Here is a 23654-nt window from a genome sequence, read left to right as displayed (position 1 = left end):
TTTTTTTAACTTTTCTTATATAGTGATTAATAGTAGCTTTTGAGGTATTATAGAGTAATAATAAATATATTTGAGAAAAAGCGATATCTCCTTCATTTTCAATTCAATTTCGTATATTCTAATATTACTTTCAATATACTAGCTTTACTCAAATATATATTAGCTTCAATATTTCAATACCCTTGCCATTTTATCATCATTAGAGATTTCATCAAAGAAAAATAAAATCGATCAGAACGAGCCCTAAGTTCCGTGTAAAGACAAGATGTTAGAGAGTCTCTATATTTCTCGTATTCCCGTTCATGTGAGATCTTACGCAGAATGTTTGAAGCTGAGTAAGTTTAGACAGTGTAGAATTAAGAGGTTATATTAGGTGGAGAGGTGGAGAGGTGGAGATATATAGGATTCGCGAAATTATAGAAGAATAATGGAACATTTGTTGCACATCTACGTCTCTCGTATCTTTGTGTATACGCAGGATGTGTTGAAGCTGACTAACAGGTTCCGTGTGGAATTAAGAGGTGGCAGAACATGGAAACCTAATGCTTGGAAAATATCACCGTGGGAAATTTTGTTGCATATCTACATCTCTCGTATCTCTGCTTATACGTAGAATGTTTGAGACTAAGATTGAAGCTAGAGTGAAGAAGCAGGCTAGAGAGGTTGAGAGGACTTGTTAGAGGAGAGGCTTGAATAAGAGGATTTGTTGTATATCTACTCGGACTTCTCTCGTGTTCCTGTTCGTATAACTACGTATAGTGTTTGACGCTGACTAATAACTTCGGCGGAAAATGTGGCGGCTAGGTTAAAAAGATCATCAAAAGAGATTTGGAGCTCCTGTGATTAGGAAATAGATACGTAAGTGAGAGGATTTGTTGCATATCTACAGGTCTCGTATATACGTTTTGTATATATATACATATAGTTATATATATAATATTTGGATCAAATTTAATATGGTGGTTGGAAGAGATCTTGTTGCATGTCTATAGATCTCGTATCTCGTCTCGTATCTCGTATCTCGTATCTCCATTCGTATATGGAATGTTTGAAGCTGACTAAGATTAGTGTGGGATTAAGAGACTAGAGATCTGAGGCCTAGAAATACTCTGTACGGTGTATAATTATTAGAGAGATGAAGATATAGAGAGGTGAATATGGATTTGTTGCACGTCTACATCTCTCGTATATCTATGTATACGTAGAATGTCTGAGACTACTCTGTAGATTCAAGCTAGAATAGAACCAAGAGGCTAGAGAGGTTTAGAGATCGGCGGCCTACAATATATATACATATACATATAACCGATATCCCTGCATCGTACACGACCCTGTATCTTGCACGCTTTAATTTATTAAATTAAAAATTGATTATAAATCCAAAACTATTTATAATAATATCAAAATTTATAAAAAACAAATTAAAGATTAATAAAATATAATAATTAGGTTTTAATGAATTTGAAATATTAAATAGAATATTAATTGATTTAAAAAATAATATTTTAAGATATTAATAATTTAATAAAATTTATATTGGAATGAATCTATATTATTAAAAATAAGTTTTTCGAATTGATTTATATTATTATTATTGAAAAAAAGTTTGAAATTTTGAAAAATATGAAAAATTAAGTTTTAAATACAATTTCAAAAATATATATAATATTTAAAAAAATAAAAAGAATTTAAAATTCTTTTTAAAAAAAATTAAAATATTTCTTTATAGATTTTAAGAATCTGAAATTATTATTTGGATTTTAATTAGAAAATTAAACTTTTATATATTAGAAAATCTATAATATAATAATAATAAATAATTAAAAATTATAACTTATTATATTATAAATTAATATATAAAATGAAAAAATAATAAATGAAATAATATATTCTAATTTCTTGATGAATAAGTTTATTAGTTTTTTAAAAAAAAATTATAAATCCATATTTAAAAGAATTTTTTTTTTAAAAAAGTCCTTAAATTTTATAATATTCCTAATAATTTTACAGATTAAATATAATTATAATTCAATATTATAATATATTCTGTTTTTTATTAATATTCAAATTAGTTCTATTTTTAATAAATTTAAAAGAAAAATCTTTTTTAGAAATATCTTATTATTAATTATATAATCCTAATATTTAATTTTTATAATTCTTTTAATAATTGATTATATATATATATTTAAGACTTGAAAGGATTGCTCGGGAGCTTGCCCGTGGGTCTTAATAGGGAAGTTCGGGGGGGGGTGGGTTTTTATTTTCTTTTCCCATCTACCTTATTCAATTAGAATTATATACAGGCGCATCGCATGATCTTAGCATAGCTATATAGACCGAATCGATTATGAATTTACTACTGTATATTTAATAAAATATAGTTTTTTTTTAGTTTTCTAATTAAAATTAATTTATTAATAATATTATATAATTAAAAAAATTAAAAATTATTATAAAATACTTGATTTATAATTAATTTTTATTTTAAAAAAGATTATTTATAAAAACTTAGAATAATATATTGATATAATATCAAATTTACAATATAAAAACTTAATTTTTTCAATTCTTTATATTTAAATATATTCAAATTTAATAAAAAAAAATCAATTTTCGTTATTCCTATTAATAAATAAATTAATATATAATATTTTTTATTAATAATTTTAATATTGAAATTATATTATATATAATAATTATTTTTATATTTTAATTACTTTATAAGAAATAAATAGTAATATAATATATTATTTATAATTATTAATAGAACTCAATGATTGATTAATTATATATTGAATTTAGAATATCTTTTTTAAAAGAAATAAAAGTGTGCACGATATAGGGGCGTGCACGATGTAGGGATATCGGTTACATATATTACTCCACTTCAATAACATCATGCCCACTAATCATTTCGTATTTTGGCGTTGTGTAGGATGTGCTGTTACATTGTGGAAAACACGCAGAAGAAAGAGGTCAGTTTGAATGAAGTGTTGTGCGTATTTTATTACAAGCCGAAGTGGATTAGTTAAGTTATGTGACTTATGTCCAATCGTTTTGGCTACCTAATGCACCTAACCTTATGATCTTATTAGCGTGCTCTCTATCGTACAGCGTAATTAGAGCGTGGATGGAAAAACTGATACATGCACCAAACTAGCCAGGATCGAAAATCTTACGAAAATACTATTATTTTGAAATTGAATAACAAATCATAAATATATTAATAGTCTTACAAATCAGCGATCTGTTATGATTCAAAGATCTCACAATGCTTCTATAGATCTGTTAGATGAAAATATTTGTCATTTGATTTAATCAAGAGTTTTGAAGATGGAGTATATTTTTGACATACGAGTTTTTCAGTTCACAGTATGTCTGTGAGTGGAGTGTGGTATATAACCTACCGGTCGTATAAGTACGAGTAGTGCTTAGGAAATGAAAAAAGAATGAAAGGTTTGTTGCATATCTATATCTCTCGTATCTCTGTGTATACGCAGAGTGTTTGAGACTAATAAATCAAAGCTAGAATCTAGGCTCGAGTGGTTGAGAGGAGAGGTTTTGTTGCGTATCTACAGATCTCGTATATCATCAATACGCAGAATGTTTGAGACTAGATTCAAGCTACAATAGAACTCACAGGCCGATCGAGGAAAGGCTGAGAAGCTCGTAACTGAATTAGGTTGTGTATAGCTGCTAGCTAGTCGAGTCTCAAGATATTCCGATAGAGAATAGATAGGTCAGAATTACAAGATTTGAAGATTTGTTGCGTATCTACAGATCTCGTATCTTCTTGTATACGCACAATGTTTGAGACTATATTCAAACTAGAATCAATAGGTCGAAAGAGGAACAGTTGAGAAGCTCGTAATTGAATAGATTGTATAGCTGCTAGATAGTCGAGTCTCAAGATGTTACGATGGAGAATAGATGGGTCAGAATTACAAGATTTGAAGATTTGTTGCATGTCTACAGAATCTCGTATTTCTGTTGGTATATAAAATGTTTGGGACTAAATCCAGATCAGAATCAACAAACTGAAAGAGAGCTAGTAGAGTCTCAAGATGTTTGGATGCGGGATGGATGAGGATGTGAGATTTTGTTGCATATCTACATCTCTCGGTATGGCCGTTTAGGTTTGGGTTGTTTGGGATTGGGTATAGATACTAGACTAGAATCTACGGAGTAGAATTAAGAGGCTGAGAAGGAATTGAATAGTTAGGTATAATTTAATCATAGTACATCATACGAGTGCATGTTAATAATCTCGAACCACCACAATCCAGTCCTCAAAAAACAGAAAATACAGATCTTGTTGCATGTCTACATCTCTCGGTCTGTCCGTATATGTTTGCGAGCGCAGCCTGAGACTATATTCGTTTAAGAGGTCGAAAGGGGAGGTTTGAAACTTGGTGGTTGGATTTATGGGGAGTTGGGATGTGTGGTGTGTTAAGTCAATGGGTTTGGAACAAAGAAATAGAGAAATAGATCTCTTGTTGCATATCTACAATGCTCGGTATCTCCGTTCGGATCTGGAAGTTGGAAGGTCGGCGCTGGATGTGTGGCTAGATGTACCAGTATATTACCTAGTTTTACCTTTGGGAAAACCAAGGGAAGTCTCGAGTACGTGTGGAGTTGAATATGATGTTATCGTATGGTATCGTGTGTATTGTATTATGTAAAATCTGAGATATGTATTCCAACCTCATGGTTTCTTCAGAGAAATACCTACACAGGGAGAGTCTTTGTTGCACATCTACAAGTCTCGGTATGCCCGACCAGACACGCCACGACGAGCTCCGAATCTCTCATTGGTTGGTAGTTCATATGGAGTTTACGAGTCGAGATGTCTCGAGGATGGGATATTTGTTTATTGATTTATTCATCGATTGATTAAATCAATAATACATCTATTGAATCGATAGATCCATATCTGACTCTGACTGTGACTCTAGAAAAACATTAAGATCTGCCTCGTACAGCACAAGACGTCCGACCAACTGTCTCATTTCCACTTTCGGACACGCCGATGGTTGGTGAGAGAATAGTGATTGGTGGGTGCGCGCGGGGTTAGTAAGCGCGGTGCTAGGGGTGTTCAGGCTATTTTGTGGTTGTTATTGTTGCTGCACAAATCATGGGATGGTACATAGAAAATGAAGAGCGGTTTGCGTGTTGATTGGGATGGGAGAGAGGTTGGGAATGTTTTTGTTGCAGGTCGTGGTGTTTCGGGCGTTCCGGTGGCGATCTTCTGGTTTTTATAGGGGTTGGAGTTTTGACTCTTGAGGGGAAGAGACGACGCGCGACGAGGTGCGAGGTTGGTGTTCACCCCATTCACTTCTTGTCGCGTTGTGATGATATTAAAGGGAGATTGGAGTTAAAACAATGGGCTCAGTGTAGAGTTATGATGGTGGTCGATAACCTCATTGATGATGTTTGCCTCGCGCAAACCTAGATGCCATCTCTTTACCTTGTCTTTCCTACTCTATTTGCTTCAAATTACTCGAGGAGTGATTTGCTGCATATCTCAGTATACTCGCGCTGACTTGCTTCGGGTGAACCTGAGATGGTGAATAGTATAACACAGTTGCTATTTATGCAACTGATCTTCTCATGCAGGCTACATTGCGAATTTCACTGTAGATCTCCAAGCGAAGGCGCTAGCTGGATTGGTCTTGTGGATTGAGATAGCATACTTGCTATGCTTAGTGCTGCTTGAGGTGGATTTTGTTGCATGTCTGGGGGGTGGCGTTGGGTTATTGTGGGGAGGGGGTGGGAGATATGTAGGTATGCTTGGTGTGGTTCTCCACTTTTGATGGGGCGTAGAGGGAAGGGGAAGATGATATTGGGTGATGGGACTGGTGGTGTGGAGGGGGTCAGATGGTTATGAGGAAGTTATGGGGGAGCCAAGTGGAGTGGTCGAGGGAAGGAAGTAGAAATGTGAGAGTTTGAGAAAAGATACACGCAATTTTCCTGTAGAAGATCGGCGATATTCAACTATCAGTGTAGTATGATTATCACCCTTCGAAATGAAGACATAGAAGTGTGTAAAGCTAAAAATAGCGTAGACACACAATGGTAAATTCATGGAAATAGTATTTCAAGATGCTTCATTAAGATTATCCATTTGTAACATAAAAATATGAACCCAGCTTAATCTTTATCCATTATTAACACCCCAATATTGTTAGGCATAGGCAGATACATACCCAGTACACATATATCTTCATGGTTGTGGCGATTATATGTATATCCAACTTGACGAAGTAATAGTTCTGATGAGTCTGAGCTTCGGATCAAGCGATCCTTGTGGGTTATGCATTTGTTGGGCTCGAAAAAACAAGAAGGAGAAATAGTATTGACATGAGGAAGTAAAGGAGATACCGGTATATACACTTAGTCTCAAATTGCAGTAGCGACGATTACTGCTACGTTCCATAGCCCTCTTCCAACCTCGGCTCCAGCTCTCCCAACAGCGGCCCCTACTTGAATACAATCCTTCACTCGAGCTTTTCCAGATGTTTTGATTCTAGACGTTCTCGAAATAAACTTTTTGTCTTTGTGTTTAGATCGGGAGGTTTTTGGGGCGGCTGGTTTGTTGTTCATGGATGACTTATTGATTTCATTGTGTTTGGCTATATTTGTTGCTGTCAAGGTGTGCTTTGAGGTTGAGCAATGACTTCGACCGCGGCTTGAAGAGCGAGGTTCAGGTAGGTCGGGATTGTGGTGATGGCGAGACCTGCGAGGTGATGGTGGTGATGGTGGTGATGGTGGCAATGGAATGTGTTCAGATTGAGTTCTAGGTGGAGGAATGGTGTTGGAGGGCGGAGACGGAGCAGGACGGTGACTGCGACGAGGAGGAGGAGGAGGAGGAGGTCGGGGAGGCTGAGGTGGTTGAGAGTGTTGAGAGGGTGGAGCAAGTCGATGAAGTTGAGGCCCAGAAGGCCTTTGTCGCGGTAACGGTATTGAAGGACGACTTCCCACCCGACTTTAAAAAAAAGCACGACAGGATGATCATCTGGTCGATATGTCAATCCTAATGCCCATCTCCGGACATCTTCTCTTCGAACATCAAATCCATGTTCCCATGCACTATCCAAACGCAAAAGTTGACTTTCCTCTCCCAGTCTTTCTCCTTCTCTACATCTATAATTCTCGTACAATCTTCTTCCCTCCTGTATGTAGTCTTCTCGTCTCAATTTGTCTAGCTCTCGTGCTATTTCTTCCTTTCGGGACTTATCCCTTTGGATTTTTTCCTCCTCTGCTCTTTCTGCCATTCGCAATCTTTGTCTCAGTGGTAATTCTGCTATTCTTCAGGATGTTTCTCTCTATTGTCTTCTCTTTTCTTTCCGTTCCAGATCAGGTTGATACCAACCACCATTTTCTTTCTATCTCTTGTGCTCTTTCTTCCTCTCGTACTATATCTTTCTCTTCTAATATCCTTGGCAATCTTTCTTTGCGTCTCGTTTCCTCGTCTCTATGTCTATTCTCGAATTCTTTTCTGCGTTTTTCAGCCGAACATCTGTCTTCTTCTTCTTCGCGAGGATTTACAAATTTCTTGTTTTCTCTTCTTTCCTGCCGTCCTCTGGAAGACAGGTACTTTCCGAAAATATTTCTCGATTCTCTTTCTCTTCCACAATCGTTTGATGATCATTGTGAATCTGAAGTTCCAGCGACCGATCCGTTATTTGAATCGCGAGGATGTGAGGCGGTTGATAGTTGGCCCATAGATTGGTTTATAGAGACGAATCTATTGTTATGGTTTACGCTGCTTTGTCTTGACATTTTGATTTTGATGTTGATGTTGGTTTGAATATTTAATTTAGGGAGAAGTTTGGATGTTAAGACAAGTCAAAATTAAAAACTCAAATGTCGAAATACAAACACACGATCCAGGGAATAGTAGAATAAGTCTTCAATGTATGAATAAGTTGTTGAATTAACCCGAATCATACCTAAAATTCCCATTCATAACTCATAATGATTAATTTGGATCGCAAGAAATATCGAGGACTCATTCTTGATGACTCTAGGCGAAAGAAAAAAACTACGGCCGCAAGTTTATGCATACACTTCCATAGTGGAAAATTGATAATGATTCCGACTTGGAAAAAATTTGAGGTTGATGAAGGGCTGGGGGTCGATAATATTCAAAGATTACAGTTGGTAGTCAAGTTTTCGAAGAAAATAATCCAAGCAGGGACAGGAATGACTCTAGGGAAATGCCAGTACATTGATGAGTCTTGACTTACATAGAAAACTCCAGATATCCGACTCTTCTACCTCATAAGGTAAATTTGACTCGCGTATCGGGACTCGGATGCTTTGATTTTTGACGTCGAAGGATGTGAAAGAAAGATGCATCCGGAACTCAGCAGAAAATGATTTGTACTTTATACCATTTTCCATTTATCTCAAAGCATCCTTTACACATGTTCTCTTCGGCTTATTGTATTCCTCGATATTCCCAAGATTGAGGTGCCTCAGTTGCTCACATAGCAATCTGATGTCTATATCTCGTTCAACTTTCACTACTCAAGGACCCCGCAGCATCTCATTTTGCTCACGCAGATAACCCTTCTGATATTTTTGCAATCAATAGGTTCAAGTGTTCATTATTCTCGAAATCAAAGAATGTCAATAAGTGTTTAGAATTTATGACAGTCTGTGTCATTACGTGCTATTTATCTAATAGCAATCATTGATACTAGGCAGCTCGAAACTATGTCGACTATATCTAATTTCCAAACTTTCACGGGTGCAGGGTCGCAAATAAATGCTGAGTTTAGTGTAATAGGGATTGAGTCATCTGAACATGCGAATTTAGCGATGTGAATGAAGTGCTTATGTGTATGTCGGTAACTTAGAAAAATGAAGAGATCGCGATGTAGAGAATCAAGATGGCCTACAAAGAATTAGGTAAAGAGCTTTCACATCTAGACGAACCGTACATGAGGAAAGCCGGTCTCCCCCTCCAATTCTTGTACGAGAATAGTGATCTATCTCATTCTGAGATACATGCCATCCCACTCTCTGATTATACATTGCGAGCACCCAAAAAGATTCGATATCAAACTTCAACATCCAATATCAGTATCGTACATCCGCATATAACAACTGAGGTTCCGCACATTCACCAAATTTACCTGGTCCATCTTTTTCATCAATTATAGCTGCAATCGCACAGGCGTCTGCATTGAGATCCGAAAATAGAGGCGGAAGATAGCGAGGTGCATATTGATGTGGCTGCAAGGACTCTGTACGAGCTCGAATGATATTGCTAATCAAATCATCAACTCCGTTTCTTTCTTGGTTACTTATTAGCATACCAAATCTTCTTTTTGAGTCAATCCTCCTTCATCATGACCGTTCAAATCTACCTCTTAAGGACTCGACTTCCCCTGAGCCTGGGATACCTCCATTTCAACTACCAGAAAACAATTTGACTACCAGAAAATCTAAATTGTTAGTACAAGACTTTTTTCGTCCATATTTAGTTGCCGTTACCTAAGATAGGAACTCCGAACATGTCAAGCCCTCCAAGAAATGGTTTCATTCTAGGCTGTTTATTCTTGACATCTGCCGCCGTCATCGTTTGTTACTTTATAATTCGTTGGATGCGGCAGGGACATACGCTACATCCTCAACTTCCCCCAGGGCCACGCCGCCTACCTTATTTTAGAACCCTCTTCAGCATGTACAGAATAAATGCTACACCTGCAAAGATATGCAACGAATTAGCTCGGCGCTATGGAGACCTTGCAACTCTGTGGCTAGGCCCTTGTCCTGTCATTATGATCAATACTCTGCAAGCTGCTCATTGTTTGTTACAGAGGGTAAGTTTAAATGAAGCCCCCGTAGTGAAAGACTTATTGCATTCTGCTTGTGTTAACTGGTTTCTAAAACAGAAAGCAACCTCCACATCATCTAGGCCGATGCACAATAATTTTCGTCACAAGACAATGCCTTTCAGGGTGGTGCCTCGAGCCAGAGGGAGAAACTTTCCGGAAACTTCGACAAATCTATAACAAATTTCTAGGGAAACAGCACTTGCAGATATTCCAAAACAACCAGGAGGAAGAGTCTTTATTTCTTCTTCAGAAGTTGGCAACAGGCGCAGACAACTTTCTATTCGAATGTGATAAGTTTTCAATCAATGTTCTACACAGAGCTATTTACAACGCGAGACTAGATGACACCATGGACAATCGTATTGAGAAAATGTATAGGCTCTGAGAGACGTCATACTTCTGTGAGCATGTCCAAATACTACATAGCTCCGCTCTCCGCTATTTTGCTTTTGCTCATAACTTCAACCTCAGATTTTCTTCCTTGAGCTCTTATCTGCGACTTATTTCCATTCTTGCTAAGACTTCCTCATTGGATGCAACCTCGGCAATACCTTGTGAATAAGCTCAAAGCTTAAGAGAGAGAAATACATGTACATCAAGTCGAGGAAACAATGGTGAACATGTCTCGTAATGAGCCCAGTCATTGAGATGGTATATGATTTATTTTCTATATGCCCCATTATAGTGAAACGTATTACATTTTCCATCACCTATTTCAATATATATTATCGAATATTATATCATTAGAATTATTAATATTATTACTTCATATGCACATCACTGATAGGATACGTAAATACGGGAATTCGATAAATTCTAAGAAAATTCCAATGGAAATTGCTTCAATATTATATAATTGAGAAGAAGTTTATTGAATATTTCTGAATTCCTATGGAAATTTGGCTGAAACCCTTAGAAATTCATTAAATTACAGTATTCCCATATATTGCTAGTATTGTCAATATATCCTATACATATTCCAGTGGATAGTTTGGCTATTATAAGTACTAGCTTAATATATAAGGCCTCGATATCAGCCACCAAAATACAACTTACACTACTCCAATCACTGGGACTCACTGTGCTCTTGACGGGGTTCCATTTGTATCATTTGATACTTTTTTGATGGACGACTGTGGATCTTTTATTGGTCTCTTGTATCTGACTTTGTTTATAAGTTTTGTTAACTGCATGGTCGGTTTTCATTGAATATCGAGTTGTGAGTGGATAAAACTTGAATGGTCTGAAAAAGACCAAAGTTAAAGTCTGGAGACTTCGAGTCTTGATATCAACAAATCCAAATATATGGAGAGGAAATGACTCCAACGGCGACCCAAAATATTAACGGATATTCAGAATGAGAGATTTGACTGCAAGAACGCATATGGAAAATTCAAGTCATATCATATCATAACTCTTTGATTCTCGTGGGGATTCTACATCAAAGATATTCACTGGTCTCTGATTCTCATTTGGTCTTTCCAAACTCATTATAAAAAGCCATGCTAGTTGTATTCTACTGTGTATTCTTTCCTTTGAATCTGATCTATATCTCTTCTTTTTCTTTCAGAACCTGTAAGTTGTAGATTCACCATTACATATCATCTCATTTCGCATCATTACCATGGTCTTTACGGATCTTCCCTGATAGAAATTTCCCCCATCAACCCTTCAACTAACAATCCTCTGATGTTCTCTCACAAGCCAATTAGAAGACATAACCCTAAGCATTTATCCGGAGCGAGTGCACCACTGATCGTATGTTGCAAAACCAGTAGTGGCCCGATCTTGCTCAGAGCTTCTCGGGATATGTGAAGCTTCAGTTCTGCGGCGATTAAAAGTACCCGAGGTATGATTATCCACATTTGAAGATTCATGGGGAGTTTGGGACCGAGAAGTACCTTCGGATTTGCACTTGAAGGTTAGTACTTCTCATAGAATACCGAGGGCCCTTAGAGAGATTGATATGTATGGAACCCTCAATTTGCAGAATTTTCATACCTGATTCCCGTGGTAGAGCGTCGCCTGTCCTGGTTCATTTTCTGGGAAAGATCAGATTCACTTCTAGAGGACCGGCGACTTTCCTCTGAAGTACGAGGATAACGATGGGCCTCCTCGGCTGATGCCTGAGAAAATCGGCGGTCGTCTTTTAGTGTATACGAAGAATCAGGCTTCTCTCTTTGTGGTGAACGAGAAGATTGCGGTCTGCTAGATGGCCTGTTAGGCGCAACTAAACTTCCAGTCGGTCTCGCTGTGGCACGATGACTATCAGACTTTGATACAACACCCTTAGGTCTCGTAGATGCAGTTGAAATGGATTCGTAAGAAGGAGGAGGAGGAGCTTCATAGCGGGGGGGACTAAAAGGAGGAGCACGTTGGCTCCTTTCTCTACTGTTATCTTCACGTCGTGGGGATGCAACGCGGGGCCGAGAGTCTCCCGGAGTAATTGCCGTGATAATGCTGAGAAATCCCATGGTTGAGTTTTGTTGAGTATTGATATCGAGAGTTGATTGAGAATTTAGTGTTCGAAGAAAAGTGTCTTGAGTGTAAAGAACAAAAAGCAAAACTCAAAGCCAGGGAAACTCGAGTCCCTAAAAGGCGAAAGGTGGTAAGCAAAAACTGCTAAAAGGGATTGACTCGAAAATTGAAAATTGAAGTCAATGATTCATATTTGATGACTGTCATATCTACCAACCATAGCGTACAAACAACCACATTTATCATCTTCAATTGTTCAATTACTCTTTTAATCAAGGTGAGTATAAAGCCATACTTTTCATTATTCCTAATTATCCTATCCTTTCATCCTCAAAGTCCAGACTGCAAATTGCACATTTAATATCTCCATCATTTGATCCCTTAATCCTTTCATAGCCGACAATGATTTCTCCTACCAAATCTCTCGTACTGAAATAGTTTATCTGTTTAATGAACTAATATGATCCCAGGATATAAAAGGCGCATCTATCATCACATATTAATCTATTTTGCTCATGGCAACGTCGACGCTGGAGATTCTCTCTTTAAATAGTTCGAAGTGAAGAATAGCGGTACCCGAGTCTGAGAACTGAGAGTTGGTAACCCGGTCATGTATATATATCTCGACAAATTTGGGGTTTAGTTGGAAAGGGGGCTAGGGGAGGTGTTCGACAGTGTGAAGAGTTTAATTACTTGATAATCGACCTTTCGACAGTGCTAGATCTTGCAATGGAAGAATGGGGGGCTCATCCCTTGATGCAGAGGAGGGACGATGCTCATCTCTAGATGATCTACCTTGTAGAATTACCACTCTGGGATTCCCACTTGCACGGTTCATATTGGATGTAGTACAATGACTACCAGAGCTTGATACAACACTTTCGGCCCGTGTAGATGTAGATAGACGGCTATTCTCATCACTTCGAATAGAACGAGAAGTAGAACGTCGATTGTGACGAGATGGACGATGAGAAGACAGGGGGGCATATTGATTCGTCTGCGGGACTCTGGTTTCTTGTACTGATGAAGCACTGAGAGTTTCTCTATCCTTTCGATGTCTACCGAAAGAGAGAAAGGGGAGTGGTGAAGCATTCACATTAGATTGATGTGTACCTTGGTGTGAAGGTCTATGCTGTTCAGACTCTGCAAGGAGCGGCTCACCATCTTCGGACTGTTTTTTTCCTGAGGCGTGCTTTCGGAGTGTTTTCTTCAAATTGCGAAACATTTTTGATTATTGTAAATTTAAATGAGATTTGGTTTCCAATGGAAAGTAGTTGATAAATAGAAGGATTAAAGCCTGGGAACTCGAGTTTGAAGTAGGTGAATTCTGGGCAGACCTGGCGAGCAAATCTGACTCGAAATTCAGGTTCGAATTTTAAAGGTTGAGGATTCACATGCGATGATTGTCATATTTGACATTCATATCCGCTATTTTCAGCTGCCCATTTGATCTTCCGACTAACATGAGGAGTTTTATAATTTCATGCCGTTGATAATTGAGTACTCTGGCCTGCTATCTCTAAATTTTCTCAATTCCCTCATATGTTGATTTTATATCCCTTTATCACAGCTTCTGAAACTTTCCAAACACATCCTATCACTTCAACTGTATCTATGAATTGGTGGATCTGTGGCAGATAGATATAAACCATTCTGTGCAGTAATGTTGTTGGATCTGGGTCTGAAGTTGGCGACATCAGTGAATAGAATAGGAAGGCTCAAGGGTATGACTTAAAACTCCAGTGACACAAAAGAATTTCATATTTAAGACAGGAAACTCCCCCAGCTAAATTAAAATGAATAGCCACTTTCATCAGCTCTCGAAGAAGAAGTGTGAGGTCTCTCTGGTGATCCATAAGAATAACGATGACTTCGCCTCCTTATTGATGCACAAGAAGAACGGGACCCCCTTCGCGTGATGTATGAGGAGAACAAAAGGCTTCTCTTGATGGGTAGAGGTGAAAGCTTGTATCATCAGCTGATCTATAGGAAGGAGGATAACTCCCGGGAAATCTACCTGCGGCGGTTTGTCGTCTTGAATCTGCGTCTGTATGCCTCACTGCCACCATGTTGTGCTGATTACGGGGAACCAATGCAATACTCTCAGACCTTGAAGATGTAAATCTGCGACCATGCTCAAATGGAGGAGAAGAAGCCTCGCGAGGAGTACCGTAAAGTGGAGGAGGAGGCAAGTAAGGAGGAAAGTAAGGAGGATTGGGAGAACCATAATCAACAGGGGGAGTAGAATCTTCCCATCGAGCACGGGACCTAAAAAAAAAACTCCAGTTTCTACCGGGAGAGAAAATTGATTGAGCTTACGAATTTGATGGAGCTGGTCCTTGGTATTGATATTCATTCTGTCCGATATGTCCTACAGTCTCTCTCCCGGCATCCTCACGGCGTCGACCTCTGTGCCTTGAATCTCCGCACCATTTGTCTCAATCTATCCAACATTCGTGATTGCTTTCAAACGTAGATTGAAATGTATGTGTTCCACAAAAAAGTATGATAGTTGAACAGAACATATCCTCAAACCAGGGGAAGTTGAATCTCTAAGAGGTAAATTTCAAGCGAATATGACAGGGTAATTTGACTTAAATCCCATTTTCAAATTTCGAGGATTCATATCTTTTGACTCCATTAAAATTCAGCAATAATCACAAAAAGTGTATTCGATTCTCTCGTTTCGAATTACTCATTTGTAGTTTTATTTCTCGATACTATTCTGCAAAGGTTTTGCACGTACTTTTCTTTTCTATTGATTAGTCTACAAATCCCAATTTACAAGCATCCAAGCTACATTTTTTTCCTTCTTCTCACCACACTTCACATCACTTTGACTCCTTATTCTCTATCTAAACTTCTCCTTTTCCTCCTTCTCACCCCAAATATTCCCATAAGATAAAAAACCACAACTTCCCAACGTTCAAGCAAAACTTCCATATCTCAAACATCTTCCTTCCCAGAACGAGAGCTATCCAGCCGATGACTCGCTACACTTCCCGCAGTTCCACATCTTGCAGAATCATTAGCAGAGACATACGCATAGCTATTCGGCCTTAGAATCGTAGAACCCGATCTACATCAAGAAAATTAATGATCCGAATCAGAAAATCAGGAAACTTATCACAAGAACGATTTAATAAAAACTCTCCATACTCAGCTCTTATATTTTGCTTGCCACGAATATGATTCCGTGTAGTTGGCTCACGGAATCTAGTAGAGCTCTTACTTGCTATCTGATTCGATGAGCTACTGAGACGACTAGATCTACCGGGTGTAGCTATTCCCCGAGAACCTGCACGAGCACCTTGAGGGCTCGTAGATGGTATGGGATATCGCATTGGTGGTTGTGTATCTGGTTGGGAACGTGTGATTTGCGTGGAATAAGGAGCTGTCCCATTCTCAAGTCCAGTCTGTCTGTCTGGGTATGAGCGATGATAAATCTGAGCTTGAGAAGGGATAGGAGGGTGAGGAAGACGACTACCAGGACCGCGAGATTTGGGACGAGATGTACGATTATTCAAATCTCTACAAGAAGCGCCTATATCAGTTTGTCCCGGAATATTTGCTTCTAGATCATCTCTGTAGTTTCGTTTCGATCCCATTATTCTACTGTACTGACGACCAATCGCAGCTCCGCAGTCTCCAAGTATAAAATTGCTGCAGGGAGTTGAGTTCTTGTTTTCCATTTTTGCCTTTGCTTTTTTTCGGTAATCTCAACAAAAGGTTGTGAAACTTGGTAGTGGAAAAGAAGAAATCCACACCTAGGGGGACTTCGAGTCCTTAAAAAGCAAAATCCTCGAACCAAGATGGAAGAAAATGACTCGAAAGAAAAAATGTTGTACAAATGAGTCGTTCCAAAGCATGCAACACGGATGATTCTAGGTGTCTACATCGTAACAGTCATTAATTCATTCGTCGATGATTCGCATTTGGATATATGAGCAGTTTTAATCTTTGCAAAGAAACCCTTTGAATCAGACTGAAAAACGCGGCACCGAATGATAGAGATCACTATTGGCTGCACATACTAACAGGACACTGCGAAAAGAGACTCAGCAAAATCTCTCAGTATACAGATTCAAATACTCCGAAACGAGAGATAACCTCATCATCCCAGATTAAATAACAAAAGTACAGATTCTAATATCAAACAATCGAAGCATAAATTCCCTACAAATTTCGATTACAAAAGGATCCTGTTATTCCATAAACCCACCGACTGGTGGCCTCACAATCTGAGAGTTTCTTACAACGAGTATATTTTTCTCACCGCAGTGAGTCAAACGATATACACACCTACCTCAATTGATAAGTAGTCCACTAAGAATATCACACTTCGGGACATGACTCCTTATAATTTGGAATCATGTATGAAGGTTTGCATGGACCTTTCCCACTTAGATATTGGTGTTTAGCAGAATCCATTCCCTCAAAGAGCCAATGAGAAGTTCGGCTGAGGGAAGAAGCACCACGAAATGAAAATCCCCTTCGCTGTACATTCAAACATTACGCCCACACATTGCAGTGATAACGTTAAAATCAAAACCGAATACAACTCAGAGAAAGACAATAGACTCAGAATCTCCATTAAATAGGTGATAACTTCTACTAATCCCGTCCCGTTCTATTCCTACCATATATCTATAGCACAGCACAGATAGAAGATACAAGTCTTTCTGCATGCAAGAAAACCCTCCTTTCCCCTCCCAAAATCCATGTACAAAGTAATGCAATGCCCCAACATATAATCATATCCACATGAGTATACCGAACCTTCCACCCAAACGCCGACCATGCAGACTAGACCGAATCCACAGAATACCATTATATATGCACATTTTCCACACCTTTCTACATTATTCCAGATCTCATCTCTCTTGTCGAATGCTCCACCAGAAATCGAAACTCCCTTTTAAACCCCCTCAACCCTCGTCAAAAACTCTCGAACCCTATTTAAATCGACATCACTTTCACTCTCTACCGCTCTCGCTAATCCCTCAATAACACTATCCACCTTCGAAACATCTACACCCGTACATAAACTAATAATTTTCTTATACTTTGCTATCCTGCCAGTATCTTTACTTCTCAATTCCTGAACACTTCTTTCCAAATTATCATTATTAGCTTTATAAGCCAGAGTTCTCGCTTGAAGAATATGCAGAGAAGGTAATTGTTGTAACAACGCTTGTCTATTCGCATGATCTACTTTAAGATTCGAATTCCTCGTAGGAGTATTATTGATATCTGCAGGAATTTGTGGAACCGCCAAAGATTTATCTGCATCACCAAGATGCATTTCAAGGTCCAGATCTGAAGTAGGTTGATTGAATTGTTGTTGAAGTTGAAGTAATTTCATACTTTCTTCTTCTGCTGCTCGAGTGAGATTTGCGATTTTCAGATCACGTTCTTCACGTTGTCTATTACGTTCTTGTTTTGCTTCCATGGCACGTCGTTCTTCTCCTAAGCTTGCAGATGCTTCGCGAAGTTTGGCATGAATTGAGTCGATTTGAGCTTGTTTAGCTTCTACTTCTTTTCCGAAGTCTTCCAATGTTGATTGGAGTGTTGCATTTATTGCTGAAATTATATTAGAAAGGATTAAAGGTAGGTAGTAAAATGACAGAAACTTACAGTCAATAATTTCACCACTAGTTTCACGCGTGGCTTTATTTCCTCTCTTATCAGGACTTGCAAGACCTAAACGATCTCCAGGGTTTGTCAAGCCACCAATGAAATCTGATGGCCGTAACTTGGAATTGTTTTGAATTTCAGGATCTGCTCCAACTTCCATGAGCTGGGATATAATACTTTTGTTACCGACTCTAGCTGCAATATTGAGAGCAGTATCGCCCGAGTTATCCTGTGCATTTACCATTTCAGACATAAACCGACCAATATCCATGGCATGAGGATTAGGTTCATTGTTCTGTGATTGACCATTAAATGAACGACCTTTCCTAACGACGAATTCGAGAAGTGATTCAAGATAATATTTGCTAGCAGGGCTACGACCTTTGACAGCTGATGTGACAGCTATATGATGTAGGACTGTTCGTCCACGATTATCCTGGAATCCAATAGTGTTGCCGAGTAATTCGAGAAGGTCCGGGAAACTCCCTTGATCCAAATTGTTAGCCACACAACATGCTCTCATCAGTGCAGTCTCTCCTCTGAGATTAACTCGGTATATGCTTGCGCCGGATTGAATAAGCTTTTGTAAAACAGGTAATCTTGCAAGAGTAGCGGCCCAATGAACGGCAGTATTGGCTGATTTGTCTATAGGAATATCGAGTTCTACACCGGACATAGTACGAAACGCCTCCTGGTCATTGTGCTCATTCGTCCCCAAGTAAGAATTCTCATTATGAAAGAGTGACAATAGAGTCAGCCCCTTCTTTCCGTTGTGTTGATTTTCTGGTAGAGGTGGTAACGGCATTGGGGCTTCTTCCTCTTGTGATAGGCCTAGCTCTTGACGATAGAAGAATGAATCATTAGGTTCGGTTGGAGACGGCTCTCGTAATGACATATTATAACCACCATTCATCGACTGTTGGCTATCATTCAGTGGCTCGAGAGATTCTCTTCGTCTTTTTCGTGGCGGCTCTTGGAAATCACCATCTTCTCTACCAGTATGCGAGAATTGGAATTGCGATTGAGTTGCGTAAGCCGAATCTCCATTCGTTAAACCTTCGTTAGAAACAAAGCTTTGTATACTTTGTTGTGAGTTCGGGAATGTAGTCTCTTGACTCATTTGTTGTGATGATTGTCTGCTAAAAGTAAGAGGTCTTGCGCTACCGTTGCGATTCCTGGGGACAGGTGAATCAAATCGGGCTTTGCTAATTGCTGCGACTGCGAGTGAGGCTTGATTCGAAATATTTTTAAAAAATGTTCCGGATTGTCCAATATTACGATTTTCGGTTCCTGAATTATAAAGTCTCTTTCTTTGTGCAGCCATTGCTTGTTCCTTCGTTGGAGTATCAATGCCACCTTGTCCTGCAATACCTCCATCTTGACCCATGTCATAGCTTAAAAGTGGCCGTAGAAGTTCTTCTACGCCGTACTGTTTGCAAAATTCAACACCTCTTTCGAATCTAATCCAAGTTCCCTGATATTTTCCATACCCACCCTGAACTTTCTCATGATCTCCAATCAAAATTTCTTTCTCGAGGACCTTTGTTCGCTTTCCTTTTTCGATTCCTGCCACTTTCAATATCTGGGTAGCATTAAGCCAACTATCTTTTCTCCGTCGCATGACCGCTATACGATTAACTTCCATTTCATATACATCGACACCGGAATATACGGCCTGTGAAAGATTAGTAACAGCTTAATTCACAATGAGTCCGAAGATAACCCACCGAATAGATTTGAGGTGCCATATCTCTACGATTCATGGCACTGGTTGAGTCGTATTGACGAAAAGGTCCACCTGGTTGCATCATTAAACCACCAGGCTGTGACCCTTGGCTCATACTGATTGACATTTCGGATCGAAATCGAGTCGAATCTTGGCCACGATCGTGGGCGCTACTGTTTGCAGAATGTGTGTCGGGCGGCAGATGATTTTGTTTTGATTCGGATGTATTCGCAAGAGGTAGAGGATTGGATTTAATTCTCGTCGCTGCCATAGAATAAGAGATATCGACAGATATCGAGATGTTGCGACGATGTGTATTAGTCGAATGCCAATCGCGTCACCGAGGACGGTAAGATCCTTGAATCAAGGAGTTTTATCAATTCAATGTTCACTGAGCGCATTCACCTACAATGAATGATACTCAGATCAATGACGATAGGGGGACGCGACTCAATATCTAAACAGGGGTGAGGTCGACGTGTCTTTCGTGTATCAAGCGCGAGGAGATGTAAAGTGGTTTTGAGAATTGGTGTATTAATGGAATGTATTTGGTGTGGGGGGATGGATGGAAATTTAATTGGACTTTGACGTGACGGTTCGCGAAGCTAGAATGACCTTTTGGGTGGATAAAGATGTAATGGGGAGTATTATGTAAGCACTCCTCGACACGACCTCAGCAAAGGGGAATATACATATATACTTCGAGCATAATAACTATATTCGTGCTCTATACGTACATTCGCATATACAATTGTCAGGGCTCTTCGCTGTCGACACGAATATCTTCATATGAGCCATCACTCAATGCTAAGACCTTTCGTTCAATTTAAAATTTATACTGTACTCTGTAGGTGAATATCATATCCTCCTAACAACGCGACTGAATGCCTATATTTAAAGGCGACAACAACATTTCTCTTCATCAACCTTCAATGCAATAATTTGGCAACTACCCAGGTATCTTTTGACTCTACCCAAAGGATCAGGAAGTGTTCTGTTTCTCGTTGATTCTATTCATTCGTTTAATACAATTTACATTGTTAAATACTGCTTGCCTTTGACAAATCCCAGCTTCAATAGCTTCAATGCCGTCCATAAGCAAAAACGTTTACCCACTTCCACTACAAGTAAAGGAATACCTACCACGTTTCCGCAAACAATATCGAGCTCTCCTAAGAGAAGCGACCTATCTCCCTGATTCTGCAGCAAGATCTTTCGTCCACGATCTTCTCGTCAAACGATTCAACCCTCCCGATCCTCGAAAACTCAATCCCAAGTATTGGGGAACCGATTATTTACGATCTAAAGTTGATGTGAAGAAACTGCAGAAAAGATCCAAAAAGAATGCCACAAAATTACATTTACTAGAGCGTGTAAATCTGGAAGGGAGTATACCAGATTTACAGCATGTTTTATTGAGAACATATGGTCGAGCAGGACACAGAAGGAGAGAATTAATCACTGAATTGTTGCGACCTGGAGAGGATGAATTACCACAAGATGACACAGAACTGTCCAAAATTATCGACAGTCAAATTTTAAAGAATCTGGATGCGATGAAAGATGTTGAGATAGACCAAGCAAACGCTGTGCCCAAAAGACAGCGCCGAGAAAACAAAGAAATACAGTTGTTTCTCATGAGTCAACAAGCAACCAATCCTATGGAATCGATGCGAGGGAGGATTAAGAAACTTACACCAGATATACCGTCAACGAATGCATGGGGACGTAAACTTCCAGAAAAACGGAAGGAAAATATGCAACGCACATGGTGGGCAAGTCTTTTAGAACGAGTTCTACCACCATTACCTGAATACGAATGGAATAGGTTGAAAGATTTGGCAGAAGGAAGACAATCGATTGAGTCTCCACGCCCGAGAAGAAAGCCTGCCGTTCTCCGAAATCAAGATGAAGATGCTAAGTCCGCTGGAGAAAAGATGGATTCACTATATAACAAACCAGCCAGACTTAACGCGGATGTTTGGGACGAGAAAACAACGAAAGTTGACCTAGATGATTCTCAAGCTTCTAATACGCCACAACATAACAGGACACGAGCGATGCGAAGGCTGTACGGTATGATCTGGAGTCTTTCATCAAAGATGGTGCAAGATGAGAATACTAAAGAATATACAATAACTTGGGGAGGACAACGCTCACCATCCGCTGCGGGAGAGATCACAAAGCCATCATCGAAAGATGCTGAATTCTTCGAGTTGCAAGCTGATGGGTTAGCTCAAGGAACTACGGATAGAAAGATTAGGAAGTCAGTGAAGCGTGAAACACAACAACTGATATATTAGAGCTGGTGTCACTTTTACTGTTCAATCTTTAGCATTGCTATTTAAGGCGGAAGAAAAGTCTTGTATAGTGATTTTCACACAGGTGGTCTCTGATTTTTTTCTCATGTGATCACAATTGCTCAGTAACTAAGACGCCCCTTGACTTCTCCAAAAACACTTCCTATCTCCTCTGAAACTACCTAGCTTTTTCCGCCAGCTTCACCAATGCCGCCCCATCAACCCTCATCGTCTGCCATCCATCCATCGCCTTAGCACCCACACTCTTCCCCTCATAAAACTTAATACTAGGTTCATTCCACTTCAACACACTCCACTCCAATCTCCCTCCCTCCATATCCACAACCTCCTTCGCTAAAATACTCAACAATCTCGATCCATATCCCTTTCCCCGCGCGCTTTCCCGTACATACAAATCCTCGAGATAGATTCCCGCTGAAGCCCGCCAAGTTGAGTAATTATAGAAATAGAGTGCCATGCCTATTGGCTCGGGGGGTTGAGAAGATGAAGAAGAGGGAGAGGGAGGAAACACAAGTAAACATCGCGCAGGTCGAGTAGGAGATATAGCGTCTCCGGTTGAAGGAGTAGTGTTTGCAGCGGAAATGAGGGGAGAAGGGGCGAAAGCAATAGTTTTGGAGAGGGAAGAGGGGGTTGCGAGTACAGAGGCGGATTCGTGCTCGTAGGCGGCGAGTTCGTGGATGAGGGTTAGGATTCCGGGGATGTCTGGGTGGAGAGGGGGGGTTAGTTTGGGGGTTTTGAGAGGGGGGGGAGAGGTAGATGGGGTTTGAGGACTTGAGGATTTGAGGAGGGAATAGTTGTATGGACTTTGATATAATCTTACCTTCACGACGTGCATGACGAATTATTGCTTCTTTCGCCATTTTTGTAATCTTAGAATGTTATATTACCAGGTGGTATATATGTGATCTCAACAAAACAATCGATAGGTTATCTGAATTGAAGATACCAATCGAAGATACCCAATCGAAGATGAGAAAGACAGAAAATCGGATTAGAATCTAATAGGTTTGGGGATTTTATCTAGGACCCAGAGAGCTGGATATCAATATCAAGAATGTCAAGAATGATAGCAGGAAAGGGCGTGATGCGGGGCACATGAGTCAAGAGCATTGCATATGGATGATGGGATGGGCTGTTATTCTGCTGGTCTTGTCTTGAAAGCGGTGAAGAGCGGAAAGGAAGGCGGTGAATGCGTAAAAAAAGGCACGTGAGAGAGGGAAAATTGCGGGTGCGAAATTCTTGGGTGTGAGTGATATTGTGAGTTTTTGAGTGTGGGTGGGTGGAATTAGTGAATGATGAATAACATTGCTGATGGAGGTCATGGTTGGAGAGGATGGATTATTGTTAAGTGATGATGGAGTGTGGATAAATACACCCTTTAATAATTGATAAGGAACTTTGCTGAATAAAATTTATTTATTTATTCGGCGCGTCTGCATAATCAAACACTCTCCATACTCCAGATCCATCGCGATGTATCGGCTTGTATCACATATTCCGAGTATTTCGTTCTTTTTCTTCTTTCCAGGTGACGAGACGATCTTGAAGTTCTCGATTGTCACCATCTTTGGGATGTTCTTTGCATATAGATAAGAATTATCTCAATTTCACTCTTGAGCTTGTAGTGGAGCTTTTTCAAAA

General features: G+C 39.3%; 7 protein-coding genes across 7 annotated transcripts; 1 reads left to right on the top strand and 6 right to left on the bottom strand.

Moving 5' to 3' along the window:
* Positions 1-6402: 6402 nt before the first annotated feature.
* On the bottom strand, positions 6403-7277 carry EAF01_006793 (uncharacterized protein; the record flags this gene model as incomplete). Its single annotated transcript, XM_038915047.1, has 2 exons — positions 6403-6946; positions 6985-7277. The coding sequence occupies 2 exons, from the start codon at positions 7275-7277 to the stop codon at positions 6403-6405; spliced, it is 837 nt and encodes a 278-aa protein (XP_038770002.1).
* Positions 7278-11582: 4305 nt separating this feature from the next.
* On the bottom strand, positions 11583-12325 carry EAF01_006792 (uncharacterized protein; the record flags this gene model as incomplete). Its single annotated transcript, XM_038915046.1, has 2 exons — positions 11583-11676; positions 11853-12325. 2 exons carry the CDS (start codon positions 12323-12325, stop codon positions 11583-11585), a joined length of 567 nt encoding a protein of 188 aa, XP_038770001.1.
* A 689-nt stretch (positions 12326-13014) lies between these two features.
* On the bottom strand, positions 13015-13554 carry EAF01_006791 (uncharacterized protein; the record flags this gene model as incomplete). The annotated part of the gene is made up of 1 exon (XM_038915045.1): positions 13015-13554. The coding sequence occupies one exon, from the start codon at positions 13552-13554 to the stop codon at positions 13015-13017; it is 540 nt and encodes a 179-aa protein (XP_038770000.1).
* A 1721-nt stretch (positions 13555-15275) lies between these two features.
* On the bottom strand, positions 15276-16021 carry EAF01_006790 (uncharacterized protein; the record flags this gene model as incomplete). The annotated part of the gene is made up of 2 exons (XM_038915044.1): positions 15276-15408; positions 15489-16021. 2 exons carry the CDS (start codon positions 16019-16021, stop codon positions 15276-15278), a joined length of 666 nt encoding a protein of 221 aa, XP_038769999.1.
* A 1226-nt stretch (positions 16022-17247) lies between these two features.
* EAF01_006789 (uncharacterized protein) lies at positions 17248-19963 on the bottom strand (the record flags this gene model as incomplete). The annotated part of the gene is made up of 3 exons (XM_038915043.1): positions 17248-17912; positions 17967-19641; positions 19694-19963. 3 exons carry the CDS (start codon positions 19961-19963, stop codon positions 17248-17250), a joined length of 2610 nt encoding a protein of 869 aa, XP_038769998.1.
* An 814-nt stretch (positions 19964-20777) lies between these two features.
* EAF01_006788 (uncharacterized protein) lies at positions 20778-21995 on the top strand (the record flags this gene model as incomplete). The annotated part of the gene is made up of 1 exon (XM_038915042.1): positions 20778-21995. One exon carries the CDS (start codon positions 20778-20780, stop codon positions 21993-21995), a length of 1218 nt encoding a protein of 405 aa, XP_038769997.1.
* A 175-nt stretch (positions 21996-22170) lies between these two features.
* On the bottom strand, positions 22171-22873 carry EAF01_006787 (uncharacterized protein; the record flags this gene model as incomplete). The annotated part of the gene is made up of 2 exons (XM_038915041.1): positions 22171-22715; positions 22834-22873. The coding sequence occupies 2 exons, from the start codon at positions 22871-22873 to the stop codon at positions 22171-22173; spliced, it is 585 nt and encodes a 194-aa protein (XP_038769996.1).
* Positions 22874-23654: the final 781 nt, after the last annotated feature.

The sequence above is a fragment of the Botrytis porri genome, assembly GCF_014898465.1.
Source record: "Botrytis porri strain MUCL 3234 chromosome Unknown BPOR_008, whole genome shotgun sequence".
In the NCBI taxonomy this organism is placed as follows: domain Eukaryota; kingdom Fungi; phylum Ascomycota; class Leotiomycetes; order Helotiales; family Sclerotiniaceae; genus Botrytis; species Botrytis porri.
Note: the sequence above shows the minus strand (reverse complement) of the source record. Positions and strands in the feature narration are given on the sequence as shown.